The 19,570-nt window shown below is 39.0% G+C and overlaps 1 protein-coding gene across 1 annotated transcript; it reads left to right on the top strand.

Moving 5' to 3' along the window:
• Nucleotides 1-5,293: 5,293 nt before the first annotated feature.
• Nucleotides 5,294-18,070, top strand: LOC136276726 (papilin-like; the record flags this gene model as incomplete). The annotated part of the gene is made up of 17 exons (XM_066162017.1): nucleotides 5,294-5,412; nucleotides 5,990-6,044; nucleotides 6,763-6,865; nucleotides 7,233-7,363; nucleotides 8,025-8,142; nucleotides 8,822-8,902; nucleotides 10,034-10,197; nucleotides 10,596-10,737; nucleotides 11,006-11,132; nucleotides 11,723-11,927; nucleotides 12,555-12,728; nucleotides 13,355-13,534; nucleotides 14,032-14,214; nucleotides 14,984-15,125; nucleotides 15,412-15,822; nucleotides 16,272-16,790; nucleotides 17,352-18,070. Coding segments are annotated over 17 exons (3,003 nt in total), but the record flags the coding sequence as incomplete, so codon positions are not given.
• Nucleotides 18,071-19,570: the final 1,500 nt, after the last annotated feature.

Below are 19,570 nucleotides of genomic sequence, written 5' to 3'. Positions count from 1 at the left end.
AAATATCACAGGGTTTCTCCGTATAGTAATGTTGTATAGTCATGTATTCCCCGCAGATTTAACCGTTTAACGTACACTGTCTGATTTAATTTTGTCCTCGAGCTCCGTATATAGTCAAACTAAGGGTTTTAATTGTTGGCCAGAGTGTCGTTTTTGCTCAGAACGACGAGGGGGTGTCAGGAGACAAAACAAGGGATTTTTACTCATTGGTATTTTGTTTGGACTTACCCTCCTCTAATGCCCCACTGGGGGTTGGAAAACAAAAATATTGGTATAAGAAGTTTTCAAAAGGGAAGCCGGAAACGTAAAACAGGAATTATACTGTTTGCCATGAAAATTTGACGCTTGAATTGCAACGAGACGCCCCGCCGTTCCAATAAAATTGTGAACGGTTTAGACATCTAGTTCCTTGAAAAATTAATTTATTCACCAAATAGGCGAGACGCAGAGATACTCCCCGATGTTGTTCTTTGTTTGTTTTTTTTTACGTGTGGAAAACTGGATTTACCTTTGGGTTGAATCATGACCTTTGTACGAAAAAATTGTAAATGATTACCAAACACCTGTCAAATTCATTGAGGGAGCGCCTCAAAAATTCTCAAATGATGCTTATTCTAGGCCCGAACATATACTGTAAAATTGACCAATTTTTTGTTCTCCTAAAAGCTCAGTGAGAAGATGTTTTCTCGGTGTTTAAAAGATATGATTTCAACTTTTAATCTGGAAAACTGCACCTAGCGTGATTGAAGTGTTACAGGTGTTACCATATTCCCGAAGGGCGAACAATGTTGAAGTCTTTCCCATGTTGCATTACAGGGCTTCGTTTCGAACACGCATTCAATAACCGCAGTATTAAAATTCAAGGTTAGGGATTGTCTATCGACCCATGTCACTGTGGTTATTAGAAGCACATAGCCGGGTGGTCTTTCATTCCTGAACAGTTTAGCCAGAGAGCGCTAAGTGTATTAACTGTCAAGAGGAAAATGTCAAAAAATTGCCCAAAAGCCATGAGTTTGCGACCTTCGTTAGTGTACCTTTTCCAGAACTGTCACAAACGTTTCCTTATTTATACTTTTCCACCCTTTGAAACCTCGAAATTTGAAATTCTTCACAACGGGATACCTTGTGTTCATGTCTAACGGAAAGTTAAAAATAAGTCTTGTCAGACAAACAACACGAGTGTTCTCCCTATACCATTACATCAACAAAGCTACGCACGCCTTAAATTTATCTTTATTGGGTAATTAAAACAACCAAAAGAGGATGTGCCACCCTAAACTTGAAAGCAAAATCTCGACAGGTAGGGTGATGAAAAGGGGATTTTAAACCCCTGAAGTGGCTGATACTCAATAGGAATCACGCAAAGGTTGCACCTTGTGAAAGAATTTAATTCGGTCGTTGGAAATGAGCAGTTTTCCCCCCGATGAATTTTAAGAAGTGTTCAGAAGTGGGTATGCTTTGGGGCAATCAGTCATTGCGGTACCGAGAACTGTTTTAACTACACGAAGTCTGTGAATTATACCCATCCTCTGCTATTATCTTACATGTGAGATGAAAACATTAAGGAGCACCAAATATTAAATGCACTGGAGATAGGGAAGATTTTTGTCATCGCGACGATTTTGGAAAATTCAAAGGGAAATTCTCCACACGAAAATACTGTGAGATAGTTTCTTTTAAAGCCGAAGATAAAACTTATTTAGCTATTCGACATTTTCCGGGACGCGAGAGGCATCAATTAAAGACTCTGGGTTTAAACGAAAGGCTCCTTTTGAGCCTCGGCTAACATTTCAATGCATTATTTCTTTGTAAACCTGTTTAAAATGGTTAAAAAGGGAATTAGAGGCAGCTTTCGTGGAGACACCACAGCATTGTGTTTCCGGAGATATACGCTAACATATCAAGTATCGAAAACAGTCCGTTAAAAAAGAAGGCAGGGCATAAAGCAAAGGGCCACGTTCTCATGATCTCGAACGGCAATCAAACAAACCAAGAGGACGAGGAAAATTAAATCTTAGCTTATTTTCCACGTTGTTCTAAAGCGCTTAAATATCTTTTAGCCCTATCGATTCCTACAATTTGTTAGTTTTTTTAATTCTCTGGTACTTTATCGTACATTGTTTGATTTGCTTGTTTTTAGGCTTATACTTTTTAAAGACAACCACAGCTTTCTGTTTCCGGAGATAAAAGCTAACATATCAAGTATCCAAAAATTCCGGAAAAAACCTTCGTAAAGCAAATGGCCAGGTTCTATGATCTCGAAAATTAAAACTTCGCTCCATTTTCCAGTTTGTTCTAAATGCACGTAAATATCTTTTGGCCCTATTGATTCCTACAATTTGATAACTTTAATAATTCTGTGGTACATTATCGTACGTTGTTTGATTTGCTTTGTCCGTAAGCTTATACTGTTTGGAATTAATAACAGTAATAATAACAATTGCGAAAGATGAAAGGTCGATTGACGCACCCCACAAATAGTTTTTTTCATCTTAATCCTTTACGGATATTTGTTCGCAGGCAAGTTTGACTATCAAAAGTGACACGCGAGACAACTTTTCAGCAATTATATCATTTTGGAGGTAATTTCCTTCCCATATACTCCTTATAATTCAATCTCTGTTGTAAAACTAAGTCAAAATAAGTTCTCAACGTCTCCGTGTTTCGTCAATAATTTGTTCATTTGTTGTACTTGGTTTAAAAGAGCGATGCAACCTCCTGGTACCAAAAAAAACCGTGGCATGTACTTAAGAGCTATATGCCTGTATATGCCTTTTAAATTAGCCACATGATAACCTCCGTGAGGTAATAGATAACCTTCGAAACCTTGGCTTAGCGATATCATGAAGCTCTGATTTTTCTTCGTTTAGAGTTTACAGGATAATTTGTGGCAGCGCACCAGATTGTTCAATTCAACATAACATGCTTACTTTTTGCTGAAGAATATCTTATGCTGATCATTTAGTGTGGTGAGAGAAATTTTTCTTCCGCAATGTATCTTATCAATAATAATCTTTCCATAATCTCAACGCATACGCGAGTACAAGTAATGACAAGCGTTTATTGATTCTCCCAAATATCAACAACGAGTTGATGACATAGAATTGAAGGAAATGTTTATTTATGACTTCAGTCACTCAAATTAAGAGAATATTCGCATGTCCTGATAAGCAAAGACTTTTCTTATCTATTGTTAGCTTATCGTTGTCTTTAGATTCATTGCGATAACAAAACCTTTTTATAAAACACCTAAAAACCATCCTGGAATCGATCACGAATTTTGTGCGCTCCGCGCGCACGCTTAGGACGTACTTTATGGGATTTTGCGTGATCCCGCCTGGTGTTTCGGGCAGATTTCGGTATTTTCATACATGTTTGAAAGGGACGGCTTATTTTCGACAAGCGGTTTACTGACTGGAAAAAAAGGTGGGGAATACCTAATCAGCTATCTTTTCATCAGAGTCGATGTCGATGACGAAAACAGTTAATTGGGTTAATTTAATAGGCAATTGTTTGATTATTTCAAGATTATGTTTGCGGAAAGGGGGCAATGTCGGTAAGCTTCTAGAAAAGGGGCACTTTGTGTTGTATCTATATTCATAAGGTCATCTACTAAGTTGGTCAACGTCTAATCTGTGGCAGAGATTCAAGTGCAGCATTCATACATTTCATTACCGTAAAACCGTGGCAGACAACACTGTACACAAACCCATTGAAAGCTAGCATGTCCGAACGATGTTGAATCAGAATTAATGTATTTTATACTCCGTGGGTGACATCAAAACTTCTGGACGGATTATTCCTCAGTATCTAAAACCTGCAGGTTCGTTTTTGAATTGTCAGGCAATTAGGCTAACAAAATAATCGCAAAGAGATTATGGGATACGAATCAAACATGAGAAGAATTATGGTTTAATCCGTCCGTAGATTACGGTTAATCTGGCGGGTGGAAAATTCTATACTCGCGTGGAATCTGTTTTCGCGTCAGTATTTCGGTAGGCATGAAATAATGATTAGAGACCACAAAATGTTGAGACAGAGGAATTAGTAAATGGCATGAGATGAAATGTCTAGACTCCTTTTTAGTAAAACTATCTTGCCTTTTATCTCCTTGAAATTTCCCTCCCACCGGTAAACTATACGAAACAACCTTTTTATTCAATTAGCGCCTAAGAGGGCACTGCTGAAAGACTTTTATGACTTTGCTACAGAGTATAGTGATAATTCGGCAAGTCTGAACGAAATAGCACTCTCAAGGTTTACCTCCCCCGTTCCAGACGAGACAATTCTGGACAATCTTTTAGTGCAAATGACTTTAAAGAGCTCTTCGATTGGGTATGGTCGGTACGGTTCTAATTAACGAAAGTATTTCAAATTTTCGTGCTTTAGATTCCTTTGCGGTGAGCCTGAATTTAACGGGTAGAATCACGTAAAAGTTGAACAAGAGCGTTTGTGGTTGGTTTTGCTCCCCATTACAACGGATTTAGATCACCTCAAATAATTAGAACTCAGTGTTAGGAGCTTATCATTTGAAGTGTCCATCCACCGGCCATATCTTAGTACAATCGTGTTTGCACTTTAGAACGGTCATTCGTGATTGACTTTTGCAAGAAAATTACTGTTAACGGTGTCGTCTGCATAGAATGATTGCGAATCAGATGAGCTGAAATAAATATACAATGGCAGTTGGCCAAGAGAAGCATTTGGCCAGAGCCAAAAAAATCGTGGTTCATCATGCAATATTAAAGTAGAGAAGGATGTGACATCTACCAACAGCAATCGCTATTAATTTGTTATCCAATTCTAATTCGCGGGAAAGATTTATCTCCGATGTGCCAGAACCTCTCATTAACGGATTTGTCTCCCTTGAAGTCACAGATAGTTATACCAGAAGGTTTCAGTTAACTTAGGGTTTTCCAGCCATCTGTCTCCAACGTAAGCGTGCTTTCTAAAGGGTTCTCAAGCACTGCTTCACGTTTCCAGTCAACTAGTAAATCAGACGGCTGGTACCCAGGTCATTATCGACCAGTTTACAGTAAATGTCAGGCTGCTGAGACAGAGCCAAAAAAGGGGAAAAATTTTTCTAGACAAATAAAGTGGTTCATTGTCTATAATTTTATTAGAACATTCCACGTTATTTTTCTCCCTAGTCTAATGATTATAGATCATTATTCTGACGAACTCAGCCAAATGACCGCGTGATCTGATAGGTGAACATCTCTCGTAACTACGCATAAATCGCATGATTCCAACTTGTGTACCACTCAATCGTTTTCTTTTCAAATGTATGTAGGCTCAAGGTGACGATGGATCATCGTCAAAGTGGGGGCCTTGGAGCGAGTGGAAACCTTGCTCCCGAACTTGCGGAGTAGGAGTTTCTTATCAAGAACGAGAGTGCCAGGAGAAGGAAAGGTTACCAAGTCAAATGTTTGTCTGTTTGTTGTGTCTTTGTTTTCTCATTTGATCAAACATCCCATTACGTTCGGGTGATCCACTGGATATATTATTCAAAAGAAATAGTTACGCTCTTGCCAGATAAAAAGCTAAAATTATATGAACTGTGGATCTGTGGAGAGGTAGACGAATTAGGATCTCTACGTCTGATCGGAGCTATATACGGATACTTTAACTTACGTTCATGCCATGGTACTGATAACTCAAAAATGCAGTTTTTTTATTCCTGAAAAAGAAGATTGCTCGTCGAACTAGTAAGCTTTCCTCTTTTCCATCCAATTTACTTGTACCCATTCATTCCTTTTGAGTTAGAAGTTGCACTACAAGGATTTTGTTTTTCACCCGAAATAATTTATGGAACCTGGCCTAGTTAGGGTAAAAAATCTGGACCAAAACAGTGCCAGAATTTACAACAATGATACTTTCACCACCACACTCCCAAAACTTCCAAAATTTAAACAAAAATTGTGTTGAAGATTTAATATTGCAGTCGAAAAGTTTTACTTTTTTGATTATCTTGTTTTTGTTTTCTCAGACCAGATGACTTTTGCAGAGGAGGTAACCGCATTTATAGAACATGTAACATCCAGGTAATAGGTTATTTCCATACCTTTCCTCTCAATCGATGCCACTAAGAGAATACCAACTGACATTCTCTTGATGCCAGTCTAAATTTACTTTATCTTCACGTTATTAACAAGTTATCATTAGTTCAGTTGTTGACCAGTCTTATCTTAGATCAACCCTTTAACTCCCAGATCAAACTTGCAATTCTCCTTACTGTTAACCATACAATTTTTACAATTTTAGTTCCGAGAATTTAGTATTAGATCAACTACTTATCCCCAAATTGATATTTTTCTTTATTCTCAACACTTACTGGTTGATATTGTATTGATATAGTAAGGAGATATTCTGTCTTGGTCACTCACGGGAGTTAATGGGTTAAGTAGATAATGAAGGCAAAGGCACTATTAAAACTGATCAAACTTTCCAACTTTCTGAAGTAAAACATTTGGGATGAAAGATTGAAGAGAAGCCAGTGTCGAGATTCACATTTAGCACTATTCTCAAAAAGGATTTTGTTTTATGTTTCTATGATACTTTCAGTTTGTTCTTCAAAGATTTATTAACGACAGCCAACAGCTTTAACGCTTGAAGAAACATTTTTCTTCTGGAATAGAAAAAGCCTGTTTTATGTACATAAAATAGATGTGTTAATGATAAAATGCGTTAAGTATACCTTGTTGAGTACAAGCACCGTAATATTTCAAATTTCCAGCACCTCTTATTTTCCCTATATATTAGGATTGTCCAGAAGGATCCAGGGATTTCCGTCTCGAGCAATGCGAAGCCTTCAACAATCGGATAGTGGATGGGCAAAGATTTAAATGGGTTCCATATATACCAGGTATGATTTCAAACAAGGAAGAAAATTTTGCTTCTGTAATCAAATCTTTCTAATTATTACAGTAAACAAAATATAAAGTAGGCCATTGCCGGTTCAGAGTGCTGCAGACGGGCGTTTTTCAGAAAAGCCATAATCTTTAACCCGAATAAACACATTTATAAAAATATCTCTCAGGATTTTAATAACAGTTTTGGTGCGGTTTAGTTCTGCTCAAAAAAGTTTTCAGTTCCCTTGGATTATCTGAACTTATTTTAAATTCCCAAAGAGAGAGAAAATCTTGGAAAAGTGTCGGTGTTCCATACCTATTATTTCCAATTTTCATTTGATTTTTAAACGTAAGAGTAATTTATTTTCGTTTACTGTCTAGTAAACGGAAAATGCGTATTAAATTGTATGCCGAAAGGAGAGTACTTCTTCATGCGCTGGGCAGACAAAGTGGTGGATGGAACAACGTGCAATATTGACACGTATGATATTTGTGTGGATGGAAGATGTGAGGTATGTTAATGGGTAATAAGTTTGCAATGGTCTGCATTTCGGATCTGTAAGTCAGCGGCGCACGACCCCGGAAGCCATTGAACCAAAGCTTATTCCTGTTTGAGTGACAAGGAGAATAGCAGCTCTCCTCGAGAAGTGATGCAAGTCCATCGAAGGGTTCAAGTGTAACCATCAGAATTTTGCTGGGAAAATTCGATGCCACCCAATTATACTTGATCACTGCGGAATTCAAGTGTGTCGCTCAATAACGCTTCACTCTGATATACCAACCCAGGGACCGAGAATGGATCGACTTTTCCCGCTCTATGAGTGTGTGGAAATCTCGAGTAGCTGCACAAACATGTAACAAGTTTTTAAAAATGATAGACAGACATAGGTTTGCATGTTATCAGAAGGAAATGTTATAATTAGGTGTCTAAATAGCTCCTGGATTGAACTGCTTTTGGTTTTATTTCCTACTCTTTACGGGGATTTTTTTTCTGCGGATGTTCAATTGTCTTAGAAAATCAAGATTAAAACGAAGCCACTTTGCCACTCGCGTTCATCGCGCTTAGAGCCGACTGTGCATGTTTGTTTTACGTTTTGCTGCGCAAGTGCAGTAAGGACAATTCTACATGCCTGGCTTAAGCTGACCTGTCAGATATGATTTATTTTTTCGTAGAAACTTGGTTGCGATCTCATTTTGAATTCCAATGCGAAAGAAGATAAATGTCGAGTGTGTAATGGTAAAGGACAGAATTGCAAAACACAGAAGGGGGTGAACAAGGAAGAAGGCGATGGTGAGTCTATAAATTTCTGAGTCATGTATAATCTGGCTGGCGGTAGACGAATATTCCGTAATCAGACGAGTTTTATGGACGAATCTGCCCCAGAAGAGAAGTCAATTTTAGTGCCGTAATGATTCGATTTAGTGCCTGGGCGCCTAATTACTTTAGATACCTCAGGGGAGGGCGCATATTCGAAACAGGGACAGGGAGCTTATTTCTTTTTTTGAGAGAAAGAAGTATTTGAAGCAAAGCTTTGATGTTTATTTCACTGAGGTTCAAAATGACTGGTTAGCGCACTTGTTGCCCCCTGGATCCTTCTTTGCTAGAACGATTAGCCAAGCAACCATCGCAAAACTTTAAGACGGAAACTTTCGTATCAAAGAACCGTGCATTCACGGCGACATAAATAATTGAGAGACTGAGACGAAGACCACTTTTTTGTCGTGAGGCTTTTATTGACCAATTAAAGAAGGATGCACCATGGTTGATCTCAATGTACATGTACTCTAACAGTGCTATTACCGAAACAGAACAGCGGCGCTTATTGAAATAGGGGCGCTTGTTGGAATGAGGGTGCTTTCTCCGTAGGGGTGTTTATAAGAATAAGGATTAGTTTTCCACACGAGAAGCCTCTAAGTGAGTGCTTTAATTTCCCACTTGTATTTATCTGTTTTGCTAAATTGTTTTTCAGGATATAAAGAAATTCTGACGATTCCTGCCAGTGCTACCAATATTGATATTCAGGAAATGGCACCCTCGACGCATTTCTTAGGTATTACAAGCTTTCTAGTTTCGAGATGTTAGAGCCTTTCCTTTTCTACGTCACACTTTGTCAACTTGTGAAGTTAAACAACACCTTCTACGTTTCATCGTCAACTATTCTAACATATCACCCGCTAATATGCGTGTTCTGGCTTAAATATGTAGAGCGAGAAGTCATACGCACCTAACTTTTATACTGAGTGCGGGTCAATTCTGATTTCATGGGGCACTTACTGCGTCAGCTAAGTTTTGTACTGCAAGGCATGTTACATGTCGGCTCAAGGTCAGACAGATGCCTTACAACAAGCTGAAAAAATCAAATATTTAATTTTTTTCTTCTATAGACTGCAGGTCAATTCCGATTTTATGGGGCACTTGCTGCGTCAGCTAAGTTATGTACAGCAAGACATGTTATATGTCGGCCCAAGGTCGAAGATATGTCTTACAACAAGCTGAAAAAATAAAATATTCGATTTTTTTCTTCACATATTTCGTGTTTAGAGAACCTGTCTTCAGAGAACATTTCTATAAAGCAGACACTGGGAACGAGACCGACCAAACACCTATCTTGAGCAAACATTTTAAAGTTTTACTGTATTGTGGATTTTTATAGCATATTCCTGTGTAAGATATGTAACAAAGCAAAATATGTAGGTCCACGAGGGATGTTGAATCACAGATCAGACGCCCATAACTTCTGATCAAACGTTCAGTCCTTAACTGTTTAACCCCAAGGAGTGACTTGCATTTCATTTTCCATATAATACCACCCTTGAATTACTCATGAAGGCCACAAGAATAAAGGTAGTGATCACCAACTAAAGAAGCTCTTGATTTTAAAACAAGTTCTCCTCGTCAGCGCCTTAGGAAACGTGTGAAGGCAAGAGGTTATAGACAGTTTGTAATCTCTTGATGACGAACAGAATGAGAACATACACACTGATGTTTGGTCGTAAAGAGTTAACAACATTCGCGGTCAATGTTTTAGCAATCCGCCATAACAAAACCACTTATCGTTACAGCTGATATATGGCTGTCTCTGTATCAGAACGAAACGTCAAGCTTATTATCGTCGCATAAGTTACAATGTATCACGTAGAATACACATTTCCTTGCTCTTTCTCTATTGTTTTTTCTCCAGCTCTCTCTGACGTATTCAGAAATTACTTCTTTAACGGAGGCTATCTCATCAAAAATCCCGCCAAGTACAAAGTTGCGGGCACCGTGTTTACTTACGAGCGAACCAGGTTTGGACAAGAGAGGATATTCGCTTTGGGACCTACAACAGTTCCTGTACAGGTGGAGGTAAGTGAAGCCAGAACCACGTTTGTTTTATTAATGCATCAATGAGAGAGAAAGACCCCATTCCACACGAGAGCTTGCTCGCAGGCATTACCGGCGAAGAATTGTATCAGCTAAGCCATTGGGTTGGAGGAAGCGAATTAATCGTAAGGATATATTACTGCGTTTCACGTGTACGAAACCCACGTGACCAATTCGTGATCAATTTTAGGTTTGTAAATGATTGACGAGAGGGTGTGGAGCAGGTTTTTTTCGACCAATAACAAAGTATAACAAAGCAAAACCAATCCTCCCAATTTAAAATTGCTTTCTACTGAGCACATGTGGTTCTTCTTCTGAATGTTTAACTTTTTGAAAAACACTGTGAATACTTTTCCAACTAATAGTAGATGTTCTAACAGGTTCTTTTTATGGAAGGAGAAAAAAACCCAGGAATTTCATACGAATATTCTGTTCCAAACTCAGTGGTAATAGACCCGAAGCCATCTCAATTTTCCTGGAGAACTGGCGAGTTTGATAAATGCAGCAAAACGTGCGCAGGAGGTAAGAGCGTGAATGTTAAAATCATGGACTGAAAAATATGTGGTTGAATACAATTGGAAGAGTTTTTAGGATGCAAAACCCGAACGGTTGCAATCATAGATCAATTCTCTAGGCTAAAAAACATGTCTCTTCGCCTACATCGAGATTCAAACAACTGGAGCAACGTCATCGCTTAATACTAATTAAAATTTTGCGAGAAGAAGCTCTGTAGGCCTCTTATAAAGATGAACTTTCAATTTGTTGGTTTGTTTTCTCGATTTTTATTTAGGGGAGCGAAAGAGACGAGTATTTTGTGTCCGTGATGACAACGGAGAGGAAGTTTCTGACTCAGACTGTGCGGAAGATCAGAAACCATCCCACAAAAAAAGATGTAATACTCAACCTTGTCCCTCAAGGTAAGACCATAACAAAAGGATACCGGATTCCTGGTTGGGGCTAAAAAAATTAGCGTTTCTTTTATACATATACCCACTATGGTGCCCGCCTCGTTCCTTACGAGGTTTTCATGTCACGCTTAGTACCATTTTTATGGTTGGAAATTACTTTCGTTACTGTTGCGTTTGAGTGACATCTGGAAGTTATGCTACGCGAGACTTCGGTTATCTGTCCCGGGGAGCGTGTGTGCGGTTGTACGATCGATTGTGTAGGAGACTTCGTGTTGATTGCGTTTGGGCCTCGGTGTACATTTAGAAATATTACTGTTCCTATGGTTTTTTTCGAGTGTCTGACAGTCAGCAGTGTCTCATTCTCCATTGTGGCCTAGGGTGTACCTCAAATAAGAGCACCCTTGTTTAAAAGACTCGTACCGTTGGCCGGCCTGTTTCCTTTTTGGGGATTTTTCTTTTTCTTTTTCGCACCCATTCCAATATTTAAGGCCGTTTTATGCCTTAAGCAATCGGTTATTATTCGCTTCAGTGTTCTTGAGCTTGCTTTTAATTTCTTTCTGACTTACCTTTCCTCGTATTGGTCCATTTTACATTTGTAGTTGGTTCGTAAGTGCCTGGAGTGCATGCTCTACTACATGCGGTCAAGGCAAACAGGTCAGACGGGTACACTGTCAGCGCGCGGTAGAAGGAGGGGAGACTGCCATTATCTCAGATGTCCAGTGTTCAGATCCAAAACCGATCACTATGCGCGCATGCCATATGGAGAAAAACTGTCCTGAGTGGTCTATGGGTCAATGGTCATCGGTATGTACTTGTAGTTGTTTATCGTGAAAAAAAAAGATTTTTAAAATGATTTCGTTTGTCTAAGGGCAAAATCGCTTCTGAGGCAGAACCTATTACTGTCCCAGGAGAACTGAATATTGATAGATTGTCCATGCGCAAGGTTGAGGGGACTGTTCAAGAATTTTTTAATCTTCCTGAGGCGAATAATTCTTTCAATTTGAATTTCCAAAAACGTAGATTTTATTCATTCCTTTGCTTCCACCTTCTCACCAATCACAAAACTGAGAGAGGGAGTCTGGCTCGTAGATCGCATGCTCTTTTTCTAGACTGCACTTGACAGGCGCAGAAGCTGTATATAGCGCGATAATGTGTAATGATTGTGTTGACTTTGAGCAAAGTTTTGAACAGGCTTTAAATGCCTTATAAGAAGCCAATTGCAACCAGTTTGATCCCAAACGCCCTTAAACAATCACCCCACGCAGGGTGATTATGGCGAGATATGACGCAATCCTTAACCAATCGGAGCCTGCGCGTCTCTATTTTCACCTGGGCAAATATTCTCGAAATGCTCTTCTTCTTTTTCTTTTTAAATAAGATAACCGATGCACTACACGAACTCATCGATCGTTGCTTAATTCTATCCTGCAGTGTTCTGCCTCTTGTGGGATGGGCAATAAATACCGAAATGTTACGTGTGAGGCCTTTGAAACGGGTGCCATTTTACCCCAAGAAAGCTGTGACCTCGCTTCGAAGCCGAAAGAAACCGAGAAGTGTAACCCAGGTCCTTGCACTGTAACCTGGCTTGCGTCGAACTGGAGCGAGGTAGGATTGTAGATTTTTCCTTCTTTGTGTGAAAAGTCCTAATTAGGTGAGTGAAATGGACATGATATAAAACATATGAGTTACAATGTCATGATACATTTGGTCGAGGATATTGGTTAATTTTCAACTCAGATTTATTTAAGTGTTTCAAAAGAGATATATAAAAGTTAGTAACAGACATTATTTTCTCTACATACTCCAATCAAGCTTTGGTCCTTTCTCATCGAATTAAAGAAAAAGAGTAAAAGAAGTTTTTGGATAATTCTTTGTGGAGTATCAAAGAGATCGAGATACTCTTAAAGCAGTAAATAAACATGTACTACATAGTTGCAATAACGTAGAAAGGTATCTTTCATTTCTCACGAAAGTGAGAAAAAGAACAAATCAGGGAGTTTGCTGATTTTATGGTCGATGCACCATCATAGAGTTTTACTTGGTGAACTCGCCCACATACAAGGCTCGTGTGTGACGTGTGCTTTCCATATTGCGAAGATCTGGTGCTAGATTCCTTTAAAGGACAATTTTTTGGTTTGTACCACGCTTGTGGCAAATTAACGAGTGACACCTTCCTTAACGGTCTTTCTTACTAATAATATATAATTACTTGTTTGTTTATAAATCGTTAGTGTTATCCAAAATGTGGAAAGGGAATGAGCACCAGAATGGTTTATTGCGTGGGCATCGCCAACAACGAGGAAAAGTACCCGGATGAACTTTGTGACATTTCGTCTCGACCAATCAGCAAGAAGGAATGCTTAAGCAAAACCCCGTGCCCCGCCATGTGGCACGCTTCCCAGTGGAGTAGGGTGAGCACCATGAAACACGTTTTAGTGGATAAAGTCTTTCCGTATTGAAACAGACCTTAGATAGACCCTTTTCCAGTGTGATAACTTAAAATAAAAGTCGCTTATTCAATTTACACGAAGACTTCGTATCAGCTTCGTATCGGATCAACGCTCGAACAAATACCATATCTTTCTAATCTAACCGAATTTTATTTTACCGCGTGATGTTTCATTCAAGACAGTTTGATTTTAAATTTGTATAGAAAAAGATAATAAAACAGGTATTTAAGCAAAGAATGAGTTTGTCAGAGTTAAAAATGAATTCCATATCCTCAGTCAGTTTAACGTATTTATGTACGGATAATATTTAGAGTATCATTTCCATAACAATCGTATTAACTTCTTTGTGAGAGCAAAACGGCCATAATGAGTGGTTCACGGATCCCATCTGCACACCCTGTACTTTAGACAACTTAGACAGTATAACTAGTATCTTCTTTTTCTGTGACTTTTTCTAGTGTACAGCTACATGTGGTTTGGGGATGCAAATGAGAAATGTTTTGTGTGCCAAACGAGAAGGAGCGAAAACCCTTCGCATCATGCCGAGTGATCAGTGTAAAAGAGAACAAGAGATGTCAAAGATACAAAAGTGTTCTGTCCGACCCTGCCAGGCGGGCTGGTATATCTACCCTTGGGAACCGGTAAGGGGTCAATCTCGATGTTTCAAAATTCAGCTTAAAACAATAAACATCAAAAGGGTTTCAGGAAAGCATTACTCCTTAAGCCTCTGCAGAACCTAAAACTATGCGACAAAAGAGTTTTAGAACTCAAATTCGCTGGAAATAGATCCAAAGTTTTATAAGCTACATAGATTCTTGGCTGTAAACAACCATTCGCCGAAAATTACAATTACTTTCGTGGTTATATTTCTACTCTGTCTTTTCGTTTGCGCTACTCGATGTACATGAATGAAATCCATATTTAGTGGATTCTATTGTTATTGGTCGTGTGGCAATCGGAGTGGCAACGAAGACCAACACACTGAAACTGTTTGGTTTTAAGTTGTGCTTAATTAGTTTTAAGATAAGATAAAGGTCAATTTAGTTGTTTAAGGGGCGGTACTCCTGGTAAGGACTCGTTGAAACTGATCAGATCGCATGTTACTCAGCTTTCTTTACCGGGAAGCGATAGACAAGAATCGCTAATTGCCCCGCCGAGGCCGAGTGCACAGACGAAGGGCTGACGCTCAAAATGTCAGCTTTTAAACTCTTTACGGTGGCCAATTTAGGTTATCAACTCGGTTGATAACACTAAAATACCCTCGGTGCTAGTCAGTCCAGTATCAAAATAAATGCGCGAACAAAGAGCTTGAAGTTCTGTAGATAACAGTCTTTGCTCGCACTAAGAGTTTTTATTTTGGCGCACCAGAATTTAAGTTTTTTGAGTTTGCGTTTTAATTCACACAAATAGTGTTCCAAGTCCTGCGGCCAGGGTGTCAGACAAAGAAGTGTTAAGTGCTTCGCGGACTCAAAGGAGGACATCGAAGAAAAATGGTGCAAAGCGGAAGATAAACCTGTGTCGGAAGAGATATGTGTCGAGAAAGAGTGCGAAGGTTTGCTTGTTAATGTATTAAACGAACTTTAAAGTGAGAGCTTCTTACGCAGGAACAGAACGAGCGCAATTCTTTTTTTCAGGGTAACATACTATTTTCTAGAAGTCAATTCGTCTTTCTGCCTCTTTGTGACCTTTGATCTTATGCCGACGTCGCTAAGAGCATAATCTTTTTCGTAGACTATGCACTTGAGCTGAAGGAAACGTAAGACTAAAAACTTTTTTAATAAACTCTTGTGAAAAAGCACAAGGATTCGCTAACAGCGACTTTATGATTCTATTCACAGTTCCTGTTACGGTAACAACAACAGAGATAATTACTACCACCGAGCCAACGACACAAAAAATTACCACAGTAAATACTATGACTAAAGTCATCAACACAGCTGCAGAAACCACGACTGTGCCTCCGTTAACAACACCAGAAACAACGACTGAGCCACCGTTACCAACACGAGAAACAACGACTGTGCCTCCGTTAACAACACCAGAAAGCACGACTGTGCCTCCGTCAACAACACCAGAAACAACGACCGTGCCTCCGTTAACAACACCAGAAACCACGACTGTGTCTCCGCCAACAGCACCAGAAACCACGACTGTGCCTCCATCAACAACACCAGAAACCACGACCGTGCCTCCGACAACTGCTCGAAAGTTGCAGGCAGCGCAGATCGTCCAACCTCCGAAGGATACAAGTAAGTTGACGGGATTATAAAAAAAGGATCAGGTGTAGATTTTTAGGAATTTTCTTCATACAAAGATAAATTGTAGGAGTATTTCTTTTTTCAAAACTTTATCTACTCGTTGCATATTTCCAATACCTGACTAGATAAATGGTTCGTTCAGAAAACATTGAACTTTCGATAAAAGTGCCTTCCTTTTGTTATTTGGAAGGTGCTGGGGGGCAAGTTATATCATGGAGATTTCCAAGCAATTTTCAAGTAGGCGTCGAAAAAAAAGGGGCAAAATGATGCGGCTCAGATGCACATTTAAAACGAATTGGGACGCGTTCAAAATTTTAATTTTTGTGAGATTTTTCGTTTTTTCTGAAACACCGTTTCGATTACTTTGATTTGGTTACAAGACAGAAATTTGTTCCAGTGAAATCTTCGGGCAAGTGACTCGGTACGTTTTACATTTTCAGTGGCTTACGTTGGCACCGAAGTTTTGTTCCGTTGCCGAGCAACAGGCTATCCAGCTCCCGTCATCAGCTGGCGAAAAGGCGCCGTTCCTGTCAGCAGTCTGGATTCAGAAAGGATACAAATACTTAAAAATGGTGACCTGAGGATCATTGACATTAAACAGAAAGATAATGACGTTTACTCTTGCTTTGCAACTAATTGGGTCGGTCCAATGCACACTGTAGAAGCCCGGTTAGCTGTAATAGTCCCAGTCTCCATTTCTGTATCACCGAAAAATAAGACCGTGAGTCCTGGTGAAGATGTTAAGATCACGTGCAAGTCAGGTGGTGTACCAAGCCCCATAGTGGAGTGGTACAAGGACAATTCTCTCATAACCAAGCAGGGAAGGGTGAGGGTGTCGAGAACCGATGTTGTTATTTCGCAAGTTCAGCCTTCTGACAGCGGATATTATCAGTGCAGTGGTCGCAATAACTACAGCGGAGCTAGCGACCAAATGTATTTGAATGTGGTTAAGAGAGAAGGTACGTATGGCCTCAGAGATGTTATTTTTTTAATCAATCTTTGTTGCTAACTGGGAAATGCCCACTAACATTCCCAAGTTCTGCATGTTTGGACGTGGGTTTGGAAAGCTGAGATCGAGCAAGATTTAAATTAAAGCGACACAGAGAATCTTACGGATTTTTACTTTCTTTTTTCTTTTTGAGATCCACATCAGAATTTTTTTTCAGTCGTGTGATGAGAGCTCGACGAGATTTGACTTTTCCCAGGTAGTTTACTCTGGGTGTCTGTTATCCTAGCTGGCGAATTTGATTGGAACAATGACGACAGCGATTACGATAACGATGACGATAACGACAATGACACTGTTAATGATAACGCTAACGATAACGACATTGATACCGTTAGTGATAACGATAACGACCACGACAACGATGACCATAAAGATAACGACAGCTGTTGTTATAGTGATCCATTTTTACTGAGACGATTATGCAGCCATGGATGATGAGACTAGGCTATGTGTTTCATCTTGAACACTTGCTAAGATATCACTTTGATATGACTATTTTTTGGTCTCACAGAACCAACAGAGCCTCCTTACAAATGCGAAGACAATCCAGCGATAGCCCACTGTCAGATTGTCAGGAGAGTAAATTACTGTTGCATTCCCTATTACAAGAAAGCGTGCTGCAAGACTTGTGAAGATCTTTTACCCTCCTGTGATTACTGAATTGGCTAACTCCATGGAAAAACAATTTCAGGAGTGTTCCAGTTGATGACTGTTGTCCTTATAAGGAATATATCTTTATCACATGTACAGCAGCAGAGAGCAGAACACTAGCAAAGTACTCGCGCTTTTTACAAAACCAAAAACATATTTTAAGAAGAGCTATATCGAACTTTTATGGTGTCAATTCTACTGGTGAAAGTAACAGCTTCCGAACTACAACAGTCGTGACGATTTTGCGATGCCATCTTTTCTTCACCATCAAGAGACAGTGACGGCTGAATTTTTGTATGAATTCGAATTGTACCTTTTGCTAATAGTTGATTCAAGATTGTTTCATAGTCTAGAAGTTCTATAGCCAAAATTTCCATCATAAGCTGTGTCAACAAATGCAATCTTTTCGTATCAGAAGCTACTTGCAGACACAGGCAAAAATTCGTAAAGAAATATTTATAAGAGAAAGCTTATACTTAGCCTGATGGAAACAATTGATTTCGTCAAGTCTGGTGTTTCAGTTTCGTTTCGTATTCGGGGAAATCAAATATCATTAAATATACGAAAACTCAAACAGAATTGAACCTATCCATGTGTCTTTTTTTTATCGAGAAGCCATTAATTTAAGCGTTCTTAATGCTCTAATACTCTGTCGCATTTTTCTTGGACACTAAATGAATTCATCTTATGCTTGAATTTTCCGCGAAAACCTAGCATCTACTGAAAACTTGCATGAGATTTTGGAAAATGGTCTCTGAGAAAGGAGAGAAATGGAAAAGAACAGAGATGGAATTAAAGATATATATCTTGTCGAGATTAATATGCACGATAACCAAGACAGAAACTTCTCATTTTAACTGGGAATAGGTGGACTCAAATAAGTCTGTGAAAATAAATTAAAATGCTATGACATAAGCCGTCCGTGGTTTGCCAGTTAGATACTTCCATTTTTATACCGAAGAAAGCTGTACTACTATATTTTAACGTATTTTTTATTGAGTATAATAATTTTATTCATGAAATGTTCAAATGCTTAGGATACAAAAATAAAGGAAAATGGTTACCACCCTTGTTATTTCAAGAAAACACTTATGGCGCATAACTCACCCAGGTACAGGACAGACTTTAATGATTGAAATCTGTATGTAAAAGAATAAGGCCCAGATAGGACGGTCATAATGGATGATGGCTTTTACGACTGACGGTTAAGAGCTGTTTATAGAATGTATTCAGTTTATAATGCATATGGTATATAGTAGAGATGGGTGAAGATGAATACCCATAAAAAGCGAGGATAGTTGAGACACCGCTTCGCGAGTCGATTTATGTGTACTTCTTTAAACGGATTGCGGATCATGGATTTTATTATATACTTAAACAGTAAAAGGTGTTGAAGGCGCGCGCTCATTGGCTGCTTAAACTCCGAATATTCTTTGATGAAATATAGAGCAGTACGTTTGTTAACTCTTGTCCGCTGGATAGGGATTTATGCTTGGATTTAGTGTTCGATAGTGTTATCAGTCCTTTATACAACTGAAATAGCGCTTTTGTGTCTACAATTCCCCCGGCTCTCTTCATGCTGTCATGAAATGAAGTCCTTGGTACAGATATAAAAAAATGTGATGAACTTAGAATTACAGCTTAGCTGTCACCGATCGTTTATTATAAAATAATTCAAATAGTACGCGCGCTCTAATTGGCCATAAAACCATTTTACATGAGCGTATGTAAACACGGTTTTCGTTCCTCTTTCATTAGTTATTTTATAAAAGAAATGTAAAATGGTTTCTGTGTTTACATAACCTGATGTAAACACGCGGGAGGTTGGAAGAACACGAGATAAGCGTAGGAAACCACGACGCGAAGCAAAGTGGTTTCCAGCTTATCGAGTGTTCTCCCAACCTCCCAAGTCGATAAGCTGGAAACCACTTCGCTTCGCGTCGTGGTTTCCTACGCTTATCTCGTGTTCTTCCAACCTCCCGCGTGTTTACATCAGGCTATGAAAACACGGAAACCATTTTACATTTCTTCAATATCTGCGAGGGGAAATTATTTGAGTGTTAGAAATATTTAGGAAAG

This window comes from Pocillopora verrucosa, unplaced genomic scaffold, assembly GCF_036669915.1.
Source record: "Pocillopora verrucosa isolate sample1 unplaced genomic scaffold, ASM3666991v2 scaffold_85, whole genome shotgun sequence".
Lineage (NCBI taxonomy): Eukaryota > Metazoa > Cnidaria > Anthozoa > Scleractinia > Pocilloporidae > Pocillopora > Pocillopora verrucosa.
This window is presented reverse-complemented; position numbering and strand designations above follow the sequence as displayed.